At 39.5% G+C, this 24,505-nt stretch overlaps 1 protein-coding gene and 1 non-coding gene across 2 annotated transcripts; both read left to right on the forward strand.

The window, feature by feature from the left end:
- Positions 1–6,145: 6,145 nt before the first annotated feature.
- trnal-uag (transfer RNA leucine (anticodon UAG)) lies at positions 6,146–6,227 on the forward strand. The gene has a single exon. It is a non-coding gene; the product is annotated as a tRNA-Leu (tRNA).
- A 1,857-nt stretch (positions 6,228–8,084) lies between these two features.
- Positions 8,085–17,453, forward strand: LOC144213369 (uncharacterized). Its single transcript, XM_077741796.1, has 2 exons — positions 8,085–8,505; positions 14,483–17,453. The coding sequence occupies exons 1-2, from the start codon at positions 8,379–8,381 to the stop codon at positions 16,276–16,278; spliced, it is 1,923 nt and encodes a 640-aa protein (XP_077597922.1). The 5' UTR covers positions 8,085–8,378; the 3' UTR covers positions 16,279–17,453.
- The last annotated feature ends 7,052 nt before the right edge of the window (positions 17,454–24,505 follow it).

A 24,505-nucleotide genomic window follows, 5' to 3' on the forward strand; every position in this document is an offset into this window, starting at 1 on the left:
GACTATAAATAAGATCATTTTATAAAAGTGTTATAGGTACAACATGTGAAATGTTGCACTCTCACAAACATGACAGAAGTAACAATGAGAGCGCCACTGCCAGCTACTGTTGTGGATGCGCAATTACACTTTATACTAGTACGGCCAAATAAAATCCTGTTCCCCAGGGTTACACGCGCCCCCCCAGGTATCGCACCGCGCCCCCCAAGGGGGGCGCGCCCCACTATTTGAGAAGCACTGGTCTAGCTGAAGGATGTAAAGGTACACAGAAAAAAAGTGTTAGCTAAATCAATACAAGTGAACCATTGGTATACTGGACTAAATGTAGTGAACATTCTATGAAGGTCTGGTCATGGTAAGATCGGAGTCAGCGTTGCGTCATTTACAGGTCAAAGGTTATGTGCCATACGATAACTCTGTCCGTCTGCCTTAAGTACAGGTTGCAGTGCCGTGTCCCATTGTGAATCCGAAAGTTCTATCACACCTGCGTCCACTTAGAGCAGGGGTGGCCAACCAGTCAGAGACCAAGAGCCACATTTTTTACTGTGTTACCGCAAAGAGCCACATCACACACATACCTTTGCTCAGCCAGATTTATTGTAAATGTCCCACACCAGCAAAGTAATGACATAAATTGACTCCTACAGTACTAACAGCACAGGCCAGTCATTATCAACAATGAACATTGTGTGCACTGTCTCACACAGACAAACTCTCAGTTCAACCAAGTCCACAAACAAAAATATAATATTTTACAATAGCGTTTTTCTTTTACTATGCATGTTACTTAGTGGGACTTCTGGCATAAAATCAGAGCCTATTTTTGCGCAACTTTCGCTCCTTATGAGCTGTCATATATTATGAATGGCTTTTAACTAGCGCGCCCACCACGTGGGTGTACACCTCGCTCTCCTATTGGCGGCTCCCGGCTGAGCACTCTCGCCATTGGTCTGCCTTGCAGGGGGTGTGGCTTTTTCAGCCGACGCTCGATCTTTGGGATACTTTTTGTGTGCGCGACGCAGTTCATTGTCGCTTCTGGTTCACGGGAGCTCTCCCACTCTGTTAAAAACGTTTACTCAAATGACCTTGCTCCTACTGGGAAACTTTGAGGTATTTTCATCCCAAGCACATGCGCATTGGACGAAAATACCGTATTGAACTCAAGCGAAGCGCACACGCAAATAAAAATAAAACACGTATACAAACTTTGATATGGACGTAAGAGCCGCATGAAACCGGGCAAAGAGCCGCATGCGGCTCGGGAGCCGCGGGTTGGCCACCCCTGACTTAGAGTGTCTTCCATACCTTTATCTGCATCTGAGGTCCATTTATATTGTGGCCTGAAGATGATGACACTCTCATCTACTTCTAACGTTACAGGTGGGATTTTAACACAATGGCCCACATCAAATGGTCCTGATGACCACAATGTGTTAGGAATAGTTTTCAACAAATCCTCTGTCTGGTGGTGATCAGTCAATTCCCTGCCGTGTTCACAAGTCAAGATGTGTTCTTCCAAAATGGAGGAGTTTACTACTGGAGTATGTGGGTCAATCTGATAAGAGTCATGCATTTTGGAATAAGTCAGTCCTGGGATGTCAGTGGGCTGCCAGTCAATTATTTTAAGAAGTCTCTTGACCATTGGACCAAGTTGGCGAGCTTCATGACCAGGAGACAGAGCCAAAGAAATGTGTGGGTCAGCTGTATCTCACATTTTGTACCACACTTTTTGTGATTTATCCAAATCAACATACGACGCTACACCTTCCAGACCCACAAAAATTTTGGTGAATTTCAACTGCCATGGTGTTCCAAGAACTTCCTGAAAACGGTCTTGATAGATTAAGTCATCATCTGTGTCATAAAATAACGTACAATGAAAATCATCCATGGGCGAATGGTGAGGTCGGATTGAGTCAATGAATGATTTCCACAGGTAATGAACAGACCCCCAGTGGCCGGAGTTTCAGGCTCAAGACGTGACCAATAGACTGTTGCTACATCCGATTCTTGCTGCAAAGGACACATCAACCATTGTCCACGTGTTCGTGCTGGTTGTGAACACGGAATCTTTGAGCCATTTGGTAAAGTCACTGTGAGGCCATCCGGCCCACATTGGATGGTAGCTCCAATAGATATGAACAAGTCTCTTCCCATCAAGTTCACAGGCGTTCGGGATGAATGAACGTAGGAGTGGTGTAGAGTCTGTTTCAGGTGGGGGATTTCAGTTCGGAGAGGTCGGGTAATAGGCAGAGCTTGAGGAGAACCCGAGAAGCCGACCAAAGTCACGGCAGAAGAGGAGAGACAACTGGGGGCAAGCGGGATGTTCAAAGATGAGTGTGTTACCCCCGTGTCCACCAAACCTGATGTTGGCACGCCGTTGACTATCATGTGAAGCATTGGGTTTGCCGTACCACTGCTTCTTGATCCTCTCGGGCAACCCTATTCGGAGCATGTATGATCCCATCATCTTCGTCCTGGTAATATTGTCCAGGTGACTGAGCCGTTTGCTGGGGCTGCCATGGTCTAGTGCCTCGTCCTCCACCTCGCATAGGCCGTTGTTGCTGTGGTGGGCCATACTGCTGAGCCAGTGGTTGCTGTGGGAATGGTTGCTGCTGTTGCTGCTGCTGGCTGGGGCAATCACGTGCCCAGTGACCAATACCGCCACACACAAAACAGTTGCCCTGTTGGCCTTGTCCCAAGTACCCTCTTCCCTGGCCACCAGAGAAACCTCGCCTACAACCACCGTATCCACCATAGAACTGACCATCATCTAGGGCCTCATCATAACCCTGGAACGTCTGGGCAGATTGCCCCGTCTTTTTTTCTTTGGTGTAATTTAGAAAGTTGGAGTTTTAAAAGGGCAGAGGTCAAATTTTGTGATTCGTTTTTTTCTTTGACCTTTTCTTCATCATACATCTTACAATGGTGAGTCAGGTGACATTTAAATCTAGGTTTGTCACCTGTCAACACGTCTGGGTCCTTCTTTAATTCCTTTTTCACAGGTTCCGGAAGACCCTCGACAACAGCTGTTCTAAACAAGGTTTGTAAAGTTGCGTAAAACAATAACAAGTGCATTTCAAAGGACATACATATTTCCTATTGGCTCTATGACAAATCCGCAGCCAAACAGTGACACTTAGTGACACCTATGATGGTGGTGACACTGATGATTGTAATATTGATTGAAGGTCCCTATGACATTTAACCGTGACACGTATTGAGAGATTATATGCAAGGATTCGTGACACCCAAATTCCCTATAACAAAGAACAACGTGTCAATAATCATAATGATGTCTTTAACATGTCTCAGTGACTGTTGTACCGTTTCCATGACATCATTGCTGAAACTTAATAAAAGCGCGACTTGGGACTTGGGAAGAGGAGAAGGTCCGCAGAGCCGAGTGCGTGTCCATAATGGACTCGCGCCTCCAACCTTCCCCAGCTGCGCGGTTGCTTTAAAATATAACACAGTCTCATGCCTCGTTTTTCCTTTGTGCACGGTTGGTAAGTATGGGGATCTGTAACTTCAGACCCAACATTTAACTGGTGCCGGAAACCCGACCTGTATCTGGGCTGACGACCGCCGCCGGACTGAGGACACCGAGAATCTGTCGACAGCGTCTCCCATTGCGAGACGGGTCTCCCCCTCCGGCCCCGGCCGTCCGCCCGGAGACCGGGTCCCGCGAACCAGACCGGCACCAAGGACTAACAGGTATTTGCTGTTTAATTATTACGCTTGTCACGATTTACAAAAATTCACAAGGAACATAAAAGAGGTAGGGTTTTGAAACATAAACACCAAATGAGTAACATAAAAGAGGTAGGGTTTTGAAACATAAACACCAAATGAGTAACATAAGAGAGGCAGTGTTTTGAAACATAAACACCAAATACCGGTAGGAACCTTCAAGAGGAACGTTCTAGAGGACGTGGGGAGTAAAGAGAAGCGCTAGGGCTGGGCCCGTGAAGAAAAAAACCCATGGTACACATAGGCCGGACATCAAAGGGATCACTGTAGTATTCGAAGAGATCCGTAACACTTATTTAACTCGTTTTTTCTAACCTGTTAAACAAAAGTGGCGTTATCGGGTGTCGTCGGTCAGAGGAAATTAAACGTCGCCGCAAATACGTAACAATTTGCACCTCCCCACTCCACGCTCATAAAATAGCTAATATTTCGTAAAATTTTAATTAGGAAACCGTGCACCAAAAAATAGGAGTCTCCTAGTAGAGTGAGTGCGTGCGCGCGCGTGTGCGTGTCTCTGCGTGTGTCTGCGTGTGTGTACGTGTCCCTGTCTGTCTGTGTGTGAGTGAAGGGAAAGGCGTAGCCGCCGCCCGCTCTGGAGTAGAAGTAGAAAAAAGAAAAAAGATAAATGAAAAAAAGAGGACAGAAAAAAAGAAAAGAAAAACTGGGCCAGTCACTGAGAAAAGCATGCAAGTAATCTTCATATGAATAGATATAAATATAAATATATACATACATATATACAAGAACGCTGTGAAACGTTCATAAATCTTGATGATTGCAAATAGGACTTTAAACGGCGAAAGATAAACTTAGACGGATAAATAAGATGTAATTATATACAAGTTATTATAATATACCAAGTATTTAAGAGATAAGGATTTAGAAGCAGAGGAAATCAACAATATTAAGGATATCAAGCATAAAGACAATGCATAGAGGGTAAATTACAAATTCATTTAGGATAAGCATGATTTATCTTGGATGAAGTTTGCCCTGAACAGATCCAAGATGCTTTAGCGCGAGTCATATTAATGACTATTAGAATACAACGGATTGCAAAAGTATCAAACAATTGTTGATAACCTAATGCCTTTAATCTATTTCTTTTGCGGATAATTAGTGCTGATAGGACAGCAAAAGGTGGTTAGTTGCCAAGAAGCCCCGCCCACACTGGGGGTGGTGCTCTCCACTAGTGATAACAAATTACAGACCACTGATGTCTGTGAGCGTAAATAGTTGTTTGTCTTTTTGTGTTTTTGATTGGAAAACCACCAAGATATAATCAATCAGTTAGATATCAAGGTGGAAAAGGATTTAGAAATTTGGAAATCAAGCATCATTGCAACTTGCATCATTTTGCAAACAATAGAATGTTGATGACATGAGAGATCCTCTTTCACGCCATAAAGTTCCATCTGAAACTTTTCCACAAAGGGTGTCGTTCTCGCGGGCATTTATCACACTTTTTTGTGTTCGCTTGACGACGTTCTGATGCAGACGACGTGTTCCTTTGTTAGCTGCCAGCTAGGCTAGGCTAAAGTACGACTCCCAAAACGGATTGAAGAAAAAACGGACTGGCCTCCGATTCCACAAACTATTCTATGTTGAATATGTTGTCGAGGTTTAGTTTCATTTAAGTTCAATTAAATTGAGGAGAAATAAGAGGCGCACAAACAAAAAGTTAAAATCGATAGCCATGCAGAAATGAACACCGCACCCCTTCTTCTTCCTCATGAGGTTTTACGGTTGTTGGCAGCCAACGTACTGTAGCATTATCGCCCCCTACTTCTCAGTACCTCATGCCAGGTTCTCAATTCAGATTTTAAACAGAGGGGGCGATGATGTTAAATTTGGTCTCCTAATGCCACAGCGTGAAGAGAGCAAGCAGCTCGAAGTCCCTTTCGAGTTTAGTTAGCCGTGACACTAAATCGAACAGCTACATTTTGAGAAAAAGTTAGGTAATTTTAAGAACATTTGTTTTAAATTATACATTGTGTTTTATCTTATTGCAAGTAACAAATAACATATTTCAATATTTAAATATAAGGGTGTATGGGGTACAATAATTTTTATTAATGCACAATTCCCGCGTTTACCAAAGAAGGTAGTGTGGCCGAGCGGTCTAAGGCGCTGGATATACGCTCCTGTCTCTCAGGAGGCGTGGGTTCATTTCCCACCACTGCCAATATTTCATTCTGCCCTGATTTTCCTTTTGTTCCTAGTGCTTATGGCTCTTCACTAACCTGGAAGACAAAATAAAATATGAAAATATGAAACCATGGGTGCCTCAAGCTTTGCGTTAATCATTATGATTTAACATGTTTCAATATTTAAATATAAGGGTGTTTAAGGTTAATTTACAATTAATGCATGCGCAATTGACAGTTTCAAGGGTAGTGTGGCCGAGCGGTCTAAGGCGCTGGATTTAGGCTCCAGTCTCTCAGGAGGCGTGGGTTCAAATCCCATCACTGCCAATAATTCATGCATTGTATATGTATATTTTGTTCTTAGTGCTTATGGCTCTTCACTAACCTGGAAGACAAAATATGAAACCATGGGTGAGAGAGCTGAGTCCCAAACTCACTCATATGAGTGTTGTTTTTGCACACCACCGTGCCACTGACGGTGCCTCAAGCTTTGCGTTAATCATTATGAATTTCTTATAAGACCCATTTTTGCATATCAAAAGCGTAACAATGTTCAAGAATTCAGATAATTTTGTGTTTTAAAAGTGTGGGAATATTAAATTAAATGCACACATCTTCAGCTGTGCCTCTAGTGTCATGAGTGGTTAGCGTGTTGGCTTCACAGCTCTGGGGTCATGGGTTCAAAGCCAGGTCATGTCCATCTGTGTGGAGTTTGCATGTTCTCCCTGTGCCTGTGTGGGTTTCCTCTGGATTACTCTGGTTACCTCCCACATACGAGAAACATCCATGGTAGGTAAACTGGACACTCTAAATTCTCCCTAGGTATGGGTGTCTGCATGCGTAATTGTCCGTCTCCTTGTGCCCTGCGATCAGCTAGCCATTGATTCAACATGTCCCCCGCTTCTGGCCCAGAGACAGGTAGGATTGGCTCTAGTATGCAGGGGTTTCATGAGCCTAGAGAGGATAAAGCTGTTCAGAAATGAGATGAGAGATGATAGACATTTTCAGGTGTTTTTACTTTTAAATTCTGGATCTAAAAAAATACTACAATTTAAGAATATGAAAAATTGTTTATGACTGTCAAAAAGTCTCATGTGTTAGTTTCAACCCCACCAACATTTTATTATATTTATAAAAAATATATATATATATATATATATATATATATATATATATATATATATATATATATATATATATATATATATATATATATATATATATATATATATATATATATATATATATATATATATATATATATATATATATATATATATATATATATATATATATATATATATATATATATATATATATGTATATATATATAAATATTTCACAACTTTTATCAACTAACAGTACACTATCTCAGCATTGTGTTGATATTGCTCTGATTTGTCTTTGCATCATCAAAACACAGGGATATAACTTTAATGTAGACTATAGGCATAGTCAATCCATGATGAGAATTGAAATTTGGCAATATTTCTTCCATTTCTAAAGCAATACTCACAATAATTGGCAGTTATTGTTTATTTTATAAGTGGCAATAACACATCAAATTTCAATTAGATTGGTTGAATGGTTTAGAAAATCCCCTCTTCACTCAACGTTAAATAATAGTCAATAAATTCCTATTCACCTAATGTTAAAATCTATCAATTGCATACTAATTGGGTGAACATGAACATTTTTTAACTGTCCATCTGATCTTTATCTAATTTGGTGGGAAGTTTACCTCTTATAAAATAAATAATAACTGTCACATATTGTGAGTATTTGTTAAGATTTATTGAAATTATTGCCAAATGTACTGTTTATAAATGTTTGTAAATTGAATGTACTATAATCCAATTAAAATTAAAACATGTTTTCATATTTATAAGAAAATTACGTGAAGCCAAACAATATATTAACAGGGTTTTGATACTTGTGGACTGCAACATACATCATAACTCAAATTACAAATATAAAGTTTGAATAAACCTTAGGAATGATAACACTGTTTTTATTTCCGTTAAAAAAGAACACAACATATCGACAAAAATCAGCGATTCCGACACAATGTGTCTCCCAATATTGATTTTTACCCCAACATTTTCAAATATAGATTGAATATTATACATACGTGAAACGTCTTATTTTGAAAGGAAGGTTGGCATAACGGGAAACTGTCTTTCCCATCATGCACCACTGACCAGAAATCCGAGGGGGCAAAAAGATTGCCCGAATTGGGAGCGCTTACTCTGCGAATATTTGACTTTTTGCCCGTCTAATTTGTCTTTTAATTTCCGTCACTTAACTAAACTGAGGTATTGACGACGTTTCTAGAGTTATTAACTTCACGGATTCAACATCAGTCATCCATCTTATAACTGTGCAACTTTATTTAACTTAGCTTCGTTAGCTGGCTGCTATAAAAAAACAAGTCTCCATCAACACGTCGTCACAAAAGCCGAATTCAAATGGTGCGAAATGGACGCCATGAAAACAACGACATCAAAGTTGCAGGAGTTTGACGTAAAAGAGGACCTTACACGTCACCACCACCCCGTTGATTGCAAATTAATGCAAGCAAAAGTTATTGTTCACAGACTAGAAGGTGGGTTCACGTTTGATGAGCATTTGTTTACAGTACACGGCGTGATTTATATTTTCCGTGTCCAAATGTTATTCTATTGATGTTGCAATGTATGTGAGACTATTTAGGTATGTGTACATTTTATTATCTCCCAATTCCATTTTAAAAGCCTGCTGTTGGGAATACTACCCGTGGATTACAATATTTTGCATGTATGAAGACGTTGACTGCGTCTATTGGTCCAATAATTAATGAAACAAAATAAACTCCAGCTCACACAGCCGTACCCTAATTTACACATTTCTCAAATACACACGCCATTAAAAAAATAAAGAAACGTCTGTATTGTATAATAACAATAATAATAATAGTTGGAGTATTAATAGTTGTAGTAGTAATAGTAGTAATAATAATAATAGTAATAGAAGTAATGATAATAATAGTACTAGTAATAGTAGTAATAATAATAATAGTACTAGTAATAGTAGTAATAATAATAGTACTAGTGATAGTAGTAATAATAATAATAGTAATAGTAGTAATAATAATAATAGTAATAGTAGTAATAATAATAGTACCAATGCTTGTAGTAAAAATAATAGTACTAGTAATAGTAGTAATAGTACTAGTGATAGTAGTAATAGTACTATGATAGTAGTAATAGTACTAGTAATAGTAGTAATGGTACTAGTAATAGTAGTAATAGTACTAGTCAGAGTAGTAATAGTACTAGTAATAGTCATAATAGTACTAGTAATAGTAGTAATAGTACTAGTAATAGTAGTAATAGTACTAGTAATAGTAGTAATAGTACTAGTAATAGTAGTAATAGTACTAGTAATAGTAGTAATAATAATAGTACTAGTAATAGTAATAATAATAGTACTAGTAATAGTAGTAATAATAATAGTACTAGTAATAGTAGTAATAATAATAGTACTAGTAATAGTAGTAATAATAATAGTACTAGTAATAGTAGTAATAATAATAGTACTAGTAATAGTAGTAATAATAATAGTACTAGTAATAGTAGTAATAATAATAGTACTAGTAATAGTAGTAATAATAATAATAGTAATAGTAATAATAATTATAGTAACAGTAGTAATAATAATAATTGTAATAGTAGTAATAATAATAGTAACAGTAGTAATCATAATAATAGTAATAGTAGTAATGATAATAATAGTAACAGTACTAATAATAATAATAGTAGTAATAACAATAACAGTAATAGTAGTAATAATAGTAATAGTAGTAATAATAGTAATAGTAGTAATAATAGTAATAGTAGTAATAATAGTAATAGTAATAATAATAGTAATAGTAGTAATAATAGTAATAGTAGTAATAATAATAAGAGTAATAGTAGTAATAATAGTAATAATAATATTAGTCATAGTAATAATAATAATAGTAATAATAATAATAACAGTCATAGTAGTAATAATAATAATAATAGTCATAGTAGTAATAATAGTAATAATAATAGTAATAGTAGTAATAATAATAATAATAGTCATAGTAGTAATAATAATAATAATAATAGTCATAGTAGTAGTAATAATAATAATAGTAGTAGTAATAATAATAATTGTAATTGTCGCGATAATAATAATTGTAATAGTTGTAATAATAATAACTGTAATAGTCGCAATAATAATAATTGTAATAGTCGCAATAATAATACTTGTAATAGTCGTAATAATAATAATTGTAATAGTCGTAATAATAATAATTGTAATAGTCGTAGTAATAATAATTGTAATAGTCGTAGTAATAATAATTGTAATAGTCGTAATAATATAATTGTAATTGTCGTAATAATAATAATTGTAATAGTAGTAATAATAATCGTACATAGGCTTTGTCGTCATCATTGACTCGAAAAAAGCCTAATTGTAATCATACCAAGCTGCGTATGACGAAATTGGTAGTGTTTCTCCACAAGGTGTGCTTTCCCGGCAAAAGGCCCACATAAGTGATAATTTCAGACTCGTTGGCATTCTGCCGTGATGGATACATCGCATTACCCCTTTGGGCCCAACCAAATCCCGGTGACTGCAGAAAAAGTTTGCCTCGCAGATGCCAACAAAGAAAAAAGACGGAAAAAAACTTACCTCCCACTGTCTCCTCACTTACCTTCAGTCAGCCAGTCGGAGGCTGATCACCGCCCAACATCCTTCATGTTACCCCACTCCAAAGTTATTACACAGAAGGGATTGTGTGTTGTGCTACCGCAAGTTCAGAGCCCTGATGGCTGTTGGAAAATAACTGTCCTTAAGACCTGTAGCGTCTGCCAGATGGCAGCAGCTGGAATAGGTTGTGACCAGGGTCCCCAGCAATGTCCCCGGCTCTGCTGAGGTAACAAGGGCTAGCAATGTCTTCCACGATTTAAATGGGTAATTATCAATAACCTTCCGGGGGACCAAAAGACCGGCGACCAATCGACCATGTACCAAAACCCCGACTGCAGCTACAGCTGTGACACAAAAAATAAATAAATCAATGCTCACAAATGTGGTGAAACCACTTCCTAGCAGCATTTAATGATTAAATATGAATGCTGGAACTTTTCAGACATTACAACCGGGCCATAGACGTGAGTTTCCAGGGAAAACAACGCGATCAACGTCAATGGCTTACCGGCAAATATTGCCCAAAAAAGGGGTAAAATCCACTTCCTAGCAGCATTTAGTGATTAAATACAAACACAGGAGCTTTTCAGGTACCAGAACTTGGCCCACAATTGAAATATGATTTCAATTATGAAAGACTTATGAAAGTCGAGCCTGTCCTGTCCTATTTCTGGCATAGTCCGTCTTGAAAATGGCTTTAAATCAACGCAACACTATATTTGCTTGTGCAGCCCGCTCCAATTACAGTTTGTTAGCTCTGGCGTCATAGTTGGTGAAAGCGATGACGTATCCCTCCGCCTGCAACAAGGCAATGACGTATCCTTACGCCCGCGACATTACATTGTAGTGTTGCCAACTTGAAATCTGATTGGGTAAAGCAACAGTCTTATTGACACTTGTTTAAAGCGGCAGAGCCCGCAGAACTGACTGTAAGGCTTTGAGGCAGATTTCTGACCCTGGCAACAAATAATGGCTGAAATGTGATGGGTTAAATGCTTCAATATGAAAACACACATCTGGAAGCAGTGCAACCAGGGGTGAATGCAATGACAGGCAGCTAACAGACAATTTTGAATTATTTATTAAGTATTGTTAGACCAGTGCTTCTCAATTATTTTCTGTTAGGCCCCCCTAGCAAGAAGAAAACTATTCCCCCCCCCACTTCCCACCGTGATTATAAAATTGTTACAAGTACAACATTTTATCCTTATGAACATTAAAGAAAATGAAAAAAAGAAAGAAATATAGTCAAAATTACAAAGAATAACTTTATTAAATCTTGTTTTAAATCTGCAACAGAAAAGATTTTAAGTGCATCAATGCCTGAAATAAAAAAATAAATGAGAGCGCCACTGCCAGCTACTGTAGTAGATGCGCAATTACACTTTATACTAGTACGGCCAAATAAAATCCTGTTCCCCAGGGTTACACGCGCCCCCCCCAGGTATCGCACCACGCCCCCCCAGGGGGGCGCGCCCCACTATTTGAGAAGCACTGTGTTAGACTAATAATTTTAACAACTAACTCCAATTCCTTAACTCTGTCTTATCCCGTCTAACAACGGAGCGTGTTCAGCATCGGAGGAGACAAACCAGGGTTGAGCAAGTTAATCCACAGATGATTTATTCCTGACAACTTTATCCATACAGACCTCCAGGTCTCCCTCCCAAAGAATAAGCCCGCTGAGTGTTGATGTCCCAAGCGGAGAATGAGAAAAGACATTGCCCAGACCCTCATTTGCCCAGTTATAGTATAACAAAAATGCATATTCATTTGCTGGTTGACAAAGAAGCGGACTGGTCCACGGCTGCCGAGGGGGGTGTCTTCTTCCGGACTTCACACTCTCCATCCTCAAATCCACATCCTCCAGAGCATCTCTCTCCTTATCAGCATGAATCCAACCTCAGAAGAAGAATCTCAGACAAAGCCTTTTGATAATATTGTAATTGAAGGAACCCCGGACAACGCCTTTCGTTCACATTGTAATTGAGTTAAGAACAAGAGTTTAATCCTGCAGTAGTAATATCAAAGTGAAACGGCTACAATAAAAAGAACGAGTAAAATATGTCATATTCTTCATTATTGATGGACAAAATATAATATATGATTCAGATGTTTCTTAGGCCAGCAGAGAAGGCCCTGACGGCCCCCCACTGTAATTAGTTAATCAAAGTCAGGTGCTACTTATTTTAGAAGACACCTGATTGGCACCTCTATCGGTTGGAACAAAGACCAGGACCCACTGCTGCCCTCGGCTGAATCGATGTTACGACTCCCCCTGGGGTAAGATATACCAGGGAGTCGCAACTACCACAGCAGACGGGTTCGGTCAAGGATGAGTCCAGACAAACAATGCAAGTAGCCTTCAGTGATATTTTATTTACAACAAAGTTCACAAAAACCTAGACTACGGGATAACATAGGGGAAGCACGAGATATTAAAGTGGCACCCTCAAATAAACACGGTAGAAAAACACTCCCAGACAGGTGTCTAAATGAACACCCACAAAGTACAGGAAATAAGGCCGAAGGGTGCCACTGTCAGAACTGATGTAATAAAAGTCTAGACGGGAATAACTATGTGTCTAAATGCACAAACTATATGTATACCCCGGGGTGTCTAAACTTATCAAGTCCCCCTATGCAACCCAAAATCATTAACTTTGCCTACACAAATCCAAAATATAAAAAGGAGTAACATACTCACATTACCAGGTGAAGCTGGGACAATTAAACTTTACTCTGCACTAAACCATGTGCTTTCTTGGAAAGGAATGGACTCCACTGCCTCAGCAATTACAATCATAGGCAGCCAAAGGAGTCAGTCAGGAATCAAGCCTGCAAGTCAGCAAGGGCTGAACTGACAAATGAAAAGGGTTTAAATAAGGGCAGGAAGTGAATCTTGATTGGAGGAGGGATGATGGAGAAATAGTCACAGCTGTGTTGGCCTGGGCAGGGCTTTGTCACTGGGGTGGAGCCACAGCTCCATGTACCTGTAGAGAAAAGAAACCACACACCTCCTACATAGTGTGTGTCCAGGCTGCCAGCCGTAACAATCGGTTTGACACACGTGTTCTTGAGTTAGTTCCTCTGGTGTGACACTTTTACGTACTGGATAAACTCAGGAAGAACAGTCTTTAAACATGCTTTGTATAAGTCACCAGCGACAATAAAGACTCCATTGGGGTGGTCAAGATGCTGTTTGTTTACAGCTGCTAGCAGGAGGCCGAAGCATCCGGTGGGTTGTAAACAGCCATTACAATGACAAACGTTAGCTCTCTAGGTAGATAGAAGGTTCTGCACCGTACTGCCAAGAGCTCTAAATCCGGGGAGCAGTGAGTGTTAATGATCTTACTGTTGCAGCACCATTAATTGTGAATGTCCACGTAAAGTCGCCCCCCCCCCTCTTTCTTTTCCCTGATAATTACTTAGAATGATCATTTCGGAATAGCGTCCGCCTAGCTTGCGATATCGCGGCGTCTGAGATTTGCGGGTGTAGCCACGTTTCCGTGATGAAAATAATTTTGTAGTTCCTCACAAAGCTGTTGGTAGCAATCTGAAGTTCCAAATCGTCCATTTTGTGGGTGATGGATCTGGTGTTGGAGAGTAATTAAATCCTGGAGACTGTAGAAAAAGTTTGCCTCGCAGATGTTAGTAAATAACGATAGGATTGAGAAAACAAAACACCAAACAGAGAAGCAAAGATCCGCTGCACTCGTGCGTGCCACCATCTTGATATCTTTGTTGAAAAAAAATGAATGTATGGTGCCCTCTTCCGTTCGGTTTCATTTCCGTCAACAAGACATTCAGTCATTTTATAATTGGAAAATTGTTAATCATTTATATTTGTGTCTTTGCAGGTTTCAGAAATGATCTTGGTGCTGGTGGGCAGGAGTCTGTTGACCTAGAAGGGGAAGTTAAGCTTCCCCAAATCAAAGAGGAGGAGCCAGAGTTCCCTCAACAACAAATGGGAGATGAGCAACTTCCAATCAAAAGGGAGCAAGATCTTTTCACCTGGTCACTTGGTGAGTTCGTGAAGAGGAAAGATGTTCTTGGCGTGGCCAGCAGAGGGGCGGAGCCTGCAAACACATCAACTTGGCCCTGGATTAAAGAGGAGGAGCCAGAGTTCCCTCAACAGTGCAAAAGAGAAGAGGAACCTCCAATCAAAAATGTGGAATGTGTCAAATGGTCAACTGGTGAGCCTTTCAAGTGTGAAGATGATATGGGTGTGACCAACAGAGGGATGGAGCTTCTGAGTGGAAGCTCAACAGAAGGATGGCGAGCAGAACATTTCATTGCTCCTTTATCAGATGGCAACGACTTGCTTTTTGACAATGATGATGTTGAAGATGTTAAGAAAAATCCCTGTGGCGACGAACTCTGCAAATGCTTTCAGTGTGGGAAAACTTTTGGAGAAAAGTCTTCTTTGAAAACACATATGAGGAGACACACTGGGCAGAACCCCTTATCATGTACAGTTTGTGGTAAAACATTTACACACAAGGGAAAATTTAAAATGCACTGCAGAACCCACACGGGTAACAAACCATTTTCGTGTTCAGTTTGTGGTCAACAATTCACACAGAAAGGAAGCTTAAATATTCATGCAAGAACACACACTGGGGAAAAACCATTTTCGTGTTCAGTTTGTGGTCAACAATTCACACAGAAAGGAAGCTTAAATATTCATGCAAGAACACACACTGGTGAAAAACCATTTTCGTGTTCTTTTTGTGGTCAGACATTTACACGGAAGGATAAATTAAAAATACACACAAGAACTCACACTGGTGAAAAAACATTTTCATGTTCAGTTTGTGGTAAAGCATTCTCAGAAAAGGGAAGTTTAAAAGCTCACACAAGAACCCACGCAAGAAACAACACAGGTGAAAAACAATTTTCGTGTTCAGTTTGTGATCAAGGATTCACACGGAATGGAAGATTAATTAGTCATGTAAGAACACACACGGGTGAAAAGCCATTTTCGTGTTCAGTTTGCGGTAAAAGCTTTTCTCAAAAGCGTTATTTACAAATACACATAATAACCCACACTGGTGAAAAACCATTTCCGTGTTCAGTTTGTGATCAAAGATTCACACAGAAGGGAAGCTTAAATATTCATGCAAGAACACACACTGGTGAAAAACCATTTTCGTGCTCATTTTGTAGTCAAACATTCACAAATAAGGAAAAATTTAAAACCCACAAAATAACCCACACAGGTGAAAAGCCATTTTGGTGTTCAGTTTGTGGGCAAAGATTCAGAGAGAAGGGAAGCTTAAAAACCCACACAAGAACCCACGCAAGAAACAACACTGGTGAAAAACCATTTTCATGCTCAGTTTGTGGTCAAGGATTCAGAGACAAGGGAAACTTAAAAGCTCACACAAGAACCCACACAGGTGAAAAACCATTTTTGTGTTCAGTTTGTGGTCAAAGATTCACACAGTCAGGAAGCTTAAATAAGCATGCAAGATCACACACTGGTGAAAAACCATTTTCGTGTTCAGTTTGTGGACAATCATTCACACAGATGGGACACTTAAATCTTCACACGAGAACCCACACTGGTGAAAAACCATTTTCGTGTTCAGTTTGTGGTAAATCATTTTCTCAACACCAAAACTTAAAAAGGCACATAAGTACACACAGGTAAAAAGCCATTTTTCTACTCAGTTTGTGGTGGGAGATTTTCCCGAAAGAGAAGCTAAGAAGAACACTTATTAACCCACACTGGAGAACAATGTTTTCCTGCTCAGTCTGTGACCACAGATGTGCTACAACAGCCTAATTAAAAAGCTACACAATTCAAAAACATTTTCCAGGCGCAGTTAATGTGCCAACATTTTCACATAATGGAACTTTAAAAGAAGACTCAACAACCCACACAGGAGAAAAGCACCTTTTTGCTCAATTTGTGGCAGGAATATCTTAAAAACATAATTGCCCACATCGGTCAGAAACCCCTTTCCTGCTCAGCTTCTTGCCAGAGATAGAGTCGTAAGGATAGACTTAAAAGATGCAAATGTGTTGTGACAAGCAATAGCCAAGGACGGCTTTGCTTGTTTCATCAAATTCTCTATGAAAGTTCATTGTAATCAAAGTATAATTGTATTTTGCATTCTCAAAATCAAGTTAACACTTTTTAATGTGTAATAACAATCCACACTTCAAATACAGTATTAGCTTAAGATACTAGTTCATTGCGGGATTGAGCTAGTATGTCAATTGACTCGTATCTCAAGTCAATTCTTCCCATAGAAATGAACTAAATATAAATTAATCCATTTCCATCCTAAAAAAACATCAAATTTGTTCTAATTTACTAATTTGGGAACCATCTGGTAGGCTCATATCTCAAATTTGTCTTGTATGTCTGAACACTTGTATGTCAAGGTATTTGTTGGGTTTATTCTGTATTACTATTATACATATATGTGTAGTTATTCATTTCTTTGTTAAATCATTAAATCATTCTTTCTATTGTTCGGCTCGGGGTCATAAACCACCTGATCCACTCTCACGTGGACTTCTTATCCAAGGATTGTTTATGCTAAATCTCACCCAGTATTGGGCTCTGAGGGGTGTTGATCGGGAGGCAGCAAGGACTCGGGATATCTGCCACTTTCATAACACTCGTGACGCACTTCGAGCTTCTTTATGTAATTGTTATATGATTGTTAGGTCAAATGAAGGCGTGATTGTTTTTATCCAAATGCCTTAAAGCCGTACGCGAAATACTGTTCGAGTGGATACTTTTGAAGACGTATCTTCCCTTAAGGTTCTTATCTGTGATCTAATCTATCTAATTAAATGTCAAATTGAATAAGATGTCTGCCTGCAGTTATTGATAATTACAAAGAAGGGTAATTATTGATGAACCTATCATTTGGTCCTTCGAGCCGGATAAGTCTTCAACCGTCAAGATTCCAGGCGCCCCCGTCGAAAAAAATCCGGCCCACCAAGGGTTTTGAAGACGCCGTGCGCACGGTCTCTTACCAGATGTCGAACAGTAGCGCCTGGGTTCCCGCTCCGATATATTGACCTCCATGGCTCATTACTATCAGTATTACTGTACAGACGCTCCCCTACTTACGAACGAGTTTGGTTCCGAGCGCTTGTTCATAAGTTGAAAGTGTTCATAAGTTGAAAGTGTTCATGAGTTGAAAGTGTTCATGAGTTGAAAGTGTTCATGAGTTGAAAGTGTTCATGAGTTGAAAGTGTTCATGAGTTGAAAGTGTTCATGAGTTGAAAGTGTTCATAAGTTGAAAGTGTTCATAAGTTGAAAGTGTTCATAAGTTAAAAGTGTTCAAATTGAAGTTGATTCAGTGCTATATTTTGTATTATAATTTATGTTTAAGGTTTATATAAATATATTGAAGGTTTATATAAGTGCATTTGTATGTTTAAGGCTTGTATAAGTAACCAGCATTGGTTTGTACTGAACAAAAACATTTAATAAAATAGAGAAAATACATACAGTACTGTATACATAAATTAGAGAGATGGAGAGAGAGGTTTACGAGAAATGTCCGAAAGAAGCTATCTAGAAGCTATCTTCTTTTTTCATCATAAATGATACGGTAGCACTGTATGGCATGATTCAGTTGATTTGCAGCTTGTGCAACGTTCAATATTTGGGTCCTTCTGCTCGATCTTTCTGTTTATAAATGGTACTGTGCACTGGAGATATCTCACGCATTTCCACACTGCCGAGGAAGGTAGATGCTGGGTGAGCTGAGCTCTCACAGCGCCAGGCTTCGATATTTGCGGCGGAAAGAAGCACTACTCAGAAAAAGGCGCGCAATACAAAATTTAACTTATGAACATTTTTCGACATAAACGCAATTTGCAGACATGTTCGTATGTACCGTTTGTTCGGAAATTGAATGTTCGTAAGTAGGGGAGCGTCTGTATAAGAAAATTGAGTGTCGTTGAAGATTTTATTTACTTCACAATTTTATGATGTAAATAATATGGAAAATGTCTTCACAGTTAAAAACACGCCTGAGAAATTTGAAAAATTGCGGTTTTTGTCTGTTGAATTGTTTGCAAATCCAATAAGAATATTGAGTGATTCATTTTAATGAAAATAATTGATATATTGAATCTAGGATTTAAGAAACAGTAGAAATATGGTGTGAAAGAAAATGAATTTGTTCAAAATAAACAAATAGTACCATGTCCTTTTACTTTTGTCATATTATAAGATCAATCAAGTTTTTAAACCAATTTAACGTGTGATCTTTTGTGTTGTTCCAATAAAGCTCTCTTTTTGGTGAAAAATACTTTTTGGGTCTTTTTGTTGACAAAATCAGCCTTCCAAATTCAAAAGGTGACAAAAAAAGAGAAACATTATTTGCTAAGATTCAATAATAAGAGTAAAATGAATTCATTACTTTGAACAATGACGAAATTAATATTTTAAAGATTGTTTTCTTTCTATAGGTGTGTTAATATGGTAACTTGTCTGAAATTAATGGTAAATTATTTTTATCTTTCTGATGTTGAAGGGGATAATGGGTAGAAATGTAACTAGATTTTTCTTTTATGTATAACTATCGGAAATATTTTCAGTAAGAAAGTTTTAAAGGCGATGATACACAAACTACAAAGGGAATGTAATGTTAAATGTTTGCAAAAAACAACTAGATTGGGGTATTCATTTCAAACAACTGTGATACACATTGTTGAATGAATTCTTGAATGATTTCTTGATTAGCATGCATTATATGTGGCTTAATTGATGTAAAGATTACAGGCTTAATATATTAATCTTCACAAATGGGGGGGTGGTTCAATTCTATTAAAATATATACTGTTCGTCTTACATTATTATATATTTGCTCACAATGAAGATCGCTTTGCTTTACTAAGCTTAGTAACATTGGAAAAGTCATTTTAGTATATCTGCTTGCAACGGAATAAATCCTTTCCTCCTTTGTTAGACGAAACAGGAAGGATAAATCCTCTTAGAATGCTGAAATATGAAGAACTTTTGGCTCTACATGATATTCATTTGGTTCCTGGAAGCTAATAAACAGGGAAAATATGCGTGTAATGTGAGAAGGAACCCCGGACAGAGAAGAGTTGGTTCGATTCTCTCTTGCAAGAATTTTAGAGAATTGTCCCGTCGCTTTGTGCGTGCATTTTGGAATGTTAATTTGTGAACCTATCATACCACTACTAGGATCCAAGGGTGAAGAGGTCATCCTGCCTATAACTTCCCACCAAGTGCTACTGTTGGAATTATATATTAATATGGTAACTAACAACAAGTATGCAACTTACTAATACATTAATAACTAAGCAAATGAAACTAAGGCTGAACCACTATATATGATTAATAGTGTTTTTTACGACTTCACGTGTGTGGAAAATAGCCGCTTGATGAACCATGTATGATTTATTGCGTAAATAATTAACTATCTATGCTTTATGGCGTAGACGCTGATGTTGCTTTTTCAGTTCTGTTTTCTTAAAATGACCAATGTGTGAACTTTAGTTTCACATTCCTTTTTCCAGGTTTGTTTGTGTTCCCAGAAGTTATGGCCCTTTCTGCTTACAGAAGGAGAAGTTACTGTCGACAGACATGAGCTAAAGGACGACCCATGTATGGGGTCATAAGGGGCTTTCCACACACACATCATCAGAGGGGCGGAGATCATTACTATATATATGCTTTGTAAAATGTATTGAGTTACCCTTCTAGTCCTCTTGCTTCGGTATGAGGTGTTGGGTCCGGATCTGTTATATAGATCTGTTATATAAAGCCACGCCTTTTGAACAAGACTCTGGTAACTTCTTCCATTTATGAATCAAAAGAACTTGTGGAAGTAGAAACAGGCTAATATTGAAATTAGCTAACAGCATTAACACATTTTCTACATCACTACTAAGACAATCACTCATTCCTTCATCTATGCGCCGAAGTGCCCTGTCAACTTGATGGGGCGGGACCTTCTTATCAAGATGTGTCCTGTCATCAAATGCAGCCCAGACGGACTAAATCTACACTTTCCAGATGGACACTCATCCTTTTGCAGTCCAGATTAGTCTTGGAGTTGTGGAAGCTGGAACACTGTGTCCAGTGTTCCAGCTTCCACAACTCCAAGACTCTCCTGCAGGGCACCAACAAGCAACTTCCCCAATCTTTACTGACAATTACTGGGCTCGCATTGACACCGACTACGACGGCTGGAAACAAGCCGAACGCTGCTGGCCTTTGTGGCTGCCGTGGGTATCGTACCTACGTACCTAAGACTTGGTTTTTGATTGCTTGCATTGCACGCTCTACTATGATAGGCAAGGTAATGAGATCTATACAGATTTGTTCCTTTGACATGAGGCTGTTTATCATTTGCCGCATCTCTACTTTGTATAATTGATATCTACAAGCACTGAACGGTTTCTTCAGACGAGTTTCTCCGACCCATGGTCCAGAAAATGCACAACGCACATGCACGGGCAAAAAGAGGACTCTCTGGGTAATGAAGTATACTTGTGCACACAACACCGATAGCCAATGGCACCCTTTCTCAGAATAAAACTTCATTACCCACAATCAATATGTGGGTAGGCTGAGCTGTTGAATTTCCTGTTATTCTTTCCTTAGCCTTACCTCCTGCGATCACTCATTCAAGACTACTTTTCGTTGGCAAGTGGTCATGCGTTATCCTAATATCTAAATACTGTAGAAACCGTCCAGCGACTAAACGTCCGAGTACCCAAACGTCCAAGTACGCTCTCTCCACCTCCTCTCTCTCTCTGTCCCTCTATTTCCTCCCCAAAATCTGTCTAATTGTATTACAAGTAAACACATTTTAGTACTATTAAACCACTAGTGTTGGGTCTGAAGTTACAGATCCCCATACTTACCAACCGTGCACAAAGGAAAAACGAGGCATGAGACTGTGTTATATTTTAAAGCAACCGCGCGGCTGGGGAAGGTTGGAGGCGCGAGTCCATTATGGACACGCACTCGGCTCTGCGGACTTTCTCCCCTCCCAAGTCCCAAGTCGCGCTTTTATTAAGTTTCAGCAATGATGTCATGGAAAAGGTACAACAGTCACTGAGACATGTTAAAGACATCATTATGATTATTGACAGGTTGTTTTTTGTCATAGGGAATTTGTATGTCACGAATCCTTGCATATAATCTCTCAATCCGTGTCACGGTTAAATGTCATAGGGACCTTCAATCAATATTACAATCATCAGTGTCACCACCATCATAGGTGTACTAGGTGTGTCACTAAGTGTCACTGTTTGGCTGCGGATTTGTCATAGAGCCAATAGGAAATATGTATGTCCTTTGAAATGCACTTGTTAATGTTTTACGCAACTTTACATTCCCTCCTGTAGTGGATTTAAAAGGACATCAGACTAAAACAATTAAGCCTTCTCAGTATTACATCACTAGTAGATTTACAACATTAGAACCATTCTCAGGAATTGGCGAGAACCTCTTGGACTGAGAATGGAACTGGGAAGAAGCAATGTTCTCCAACTATGGCACACACACCTCCATTCCTGGCTGTTATCAAATCTAGGACCATCCGGTCTTGCAACTCCATTTCTCTAAGGGCTCTCAATTCATCTGCTATACCTTGTAGGGCTTTGACAGTTTAGTTAGTGAACCCTCATGTAACACTTCAATGTCCAAGTTGGGAAATTAGTGACAGAATTATTTTCGGGGGGGGGGGGGGGGGGGGTGGACCACAACTTATGGTCACCAGGCACTGCCCCAAATTGAATCACGTGGTTTGACTTGCACCGACTTTGATCTTATATATCTTATCACCATTTGCATCCAACACTTCAACTTCTACAGTGAAAAACGGTGAACAATATTCGCTAAACATAGTAACCATCATGTCCAGCACAATCTTTGCCTTAGTCGAGTCTGTGGCTGTGCACTCAGACATTTTTTGTCATCAGAGTAATTTTTGAGTGATCTCCAATGATGATGGGAGGCATTGACAGAACAACACCATTGCTATCATAAATAACAGGCTACAAAGGCTTGTCTTCAATAATATGGAGGGAAATGTTTCAGGTGGCTGTCAGTCTTGTACAGGCTCATGAGTTGGGTGGCTGTGTATTCTTTGAGCTGGTTTAGGGGCTTGAAGAAGATGTCTCCTGGTGGTTCAGCTGGATACGTGAAAGGACCCTATCGCCACCAGACTCCTCTTTCTGCAGATGTTTTGATGCAGTTTGTCCTGGAGCTCGATGAAGCTATCGTAGTGTTCCTGCGTGAATGTGATGTTCCTACATCTGACGCTCCCGCTGTCTTTACATCACCTTGCTCACGGCTGATTATCTCCTTCTCAGAGGTAATTTCTTCTAGCTCCAGTCGAAATTCGAAACATAGTTCGTCAAACTCCTCATCAGTATAGGTTTTCCCCAACGCTTTAGAGAGAAGATCTCTTTTTACGCCAACAGTCGGCATGTTTTCTACTATCCTTCCTCTCTTCAGACACGGTGAAAAGGACCCAACCAGACACCTGTAGCTGCCTGCAGAGGTGCCTGACTACACAGGCGCGCACATATTTTCTTGGTTCTTTGAATTGCTCTTTTCATACGACTTCACTTTCCTCTGTGACAGCAGCACGGCATAGTCTCATTTTTCAACTCGAATCTCTGGGGGGCGGGGTATTCAGCCACACCCAGGCTGCCACTGATAGTACAGTCACAGTAATGAGGGTGGCAGCGGATTTCATTTTGGCTTCTGTGTGATGGTGTAAAAACTATGAGAGGTCCAGGTTAGGTGAAGGGTGCTCGTGGCAGGTGAGCAGACGTCAGATGATTTTTTCACGGACAAGGGTTTTGGAACCGTCCGACTTCCAGTCTACTCAGAGTCACCGATGTCTCGAACTACTTTGACTTGGGATTGGTGAATCCACGTCGACCTCTCAGCAATTTATTACTGCGGTGGGGGTGGTGAGTTGGACCACGAAGGGGCCTTCCCAACATGGCTTGGACTAGGACTTCTTTTTTGTGACTCAAGGTCACCAGACTTCACCACCTCCTGCAGTGTAGACACAAGGATCACGGCAGCTTACATGTTCTTTGGACAAGTTTATCGGTTTCTTGGTTTTATCGTACCATTTGTTCGCTCCTCAAGTCCCACGCTCTTTTGGACGTTGCACTTGTTGTTGTTAGGCCACTCAGGCGTCTAAGGGTTACCCTCAGCTGCGCTAGAGCTGGCCCTTGAACGCGGATTAGTTCTTCCGGGGGGTAGCCGTTGGTGGTATTTGTTGCATCCAAAGGCGGCGACGGGCGGCCGCTCAGGAGACACCTCGCGAAGGTTCCAACTTTGTCTCCCTGTTGCACTTGTTTGGGCCTGAGGTCATCTTGCACATTGTAACAAATTAAACAGTTCCTACAAAAATTTTAAAGTAGGTAATTAGACCTCTGGGACATGGAACACATGCTCTGCCATGTACATCCTCCCTCCTGTTGAGACATGGCTTTTTCCATGGCCCAATATTGGAATAAATTATTTGGTAGGCACGGTAGGCCTTTAGCTGTAAATAGGCCGTCTGTAGATTGTTCTGCTTCTTCATGTATTCATGCATCTTTTCTTTCTGTGGTGCAATGTTTTCAAATCAATTAACAGATTTAGATCGACTCAGTTTTTTTTGTTGTTTATGCTGTTTGGTAAGTGTTTTCCGCTGCTGCTTTACCTGCTGTATTCTGTCGTTGTCTTCAGCGCGTGCTTAACATTTGCTTAACATTTGCTTACCGCTATGTGGTTGGGCTTGAAACCCCAATGAACAAAATCACAGCAATCTTACTTATTGTATAACTATAGTTTGTAAAAATTTAAAATCCTGTTGGGTTTATTCTGTTTTACTATTATAATAGTTATATTAATTCAT

Source organism: Stigmatopora nigra, chromosome 20, assembly GCF_051989575.1.
Source record: "Stigmatopora nigra isolate UIUO_SnigA chromosome 20, RoL_Snig_1.1, whole genome shotgun sequence".
NCBI lineage: Eukaryota > Metazoa > Chordata > Actinopteri > Syngnathiformes > Syngnathidae > Stigmatopora > Stigmatopora nigra.

Bases quoted from the DNA above. Each gene is read 5' to 3' on its own strand.
- LOC144213369 (XM_077741796.1), top strand. From the start codon at position 8,379: ATGGACGCCATGAAAACAACGACATCAAAGTTGCAGGAGTTTGACGTA. The intron at 8,506-14,482 runs GTGGGTTCACGT...GTGTCTTTGCAG, and splicing joins TATTGTTCACAGACTAGAAG to GTTTCAGAAATGATCTTGGT.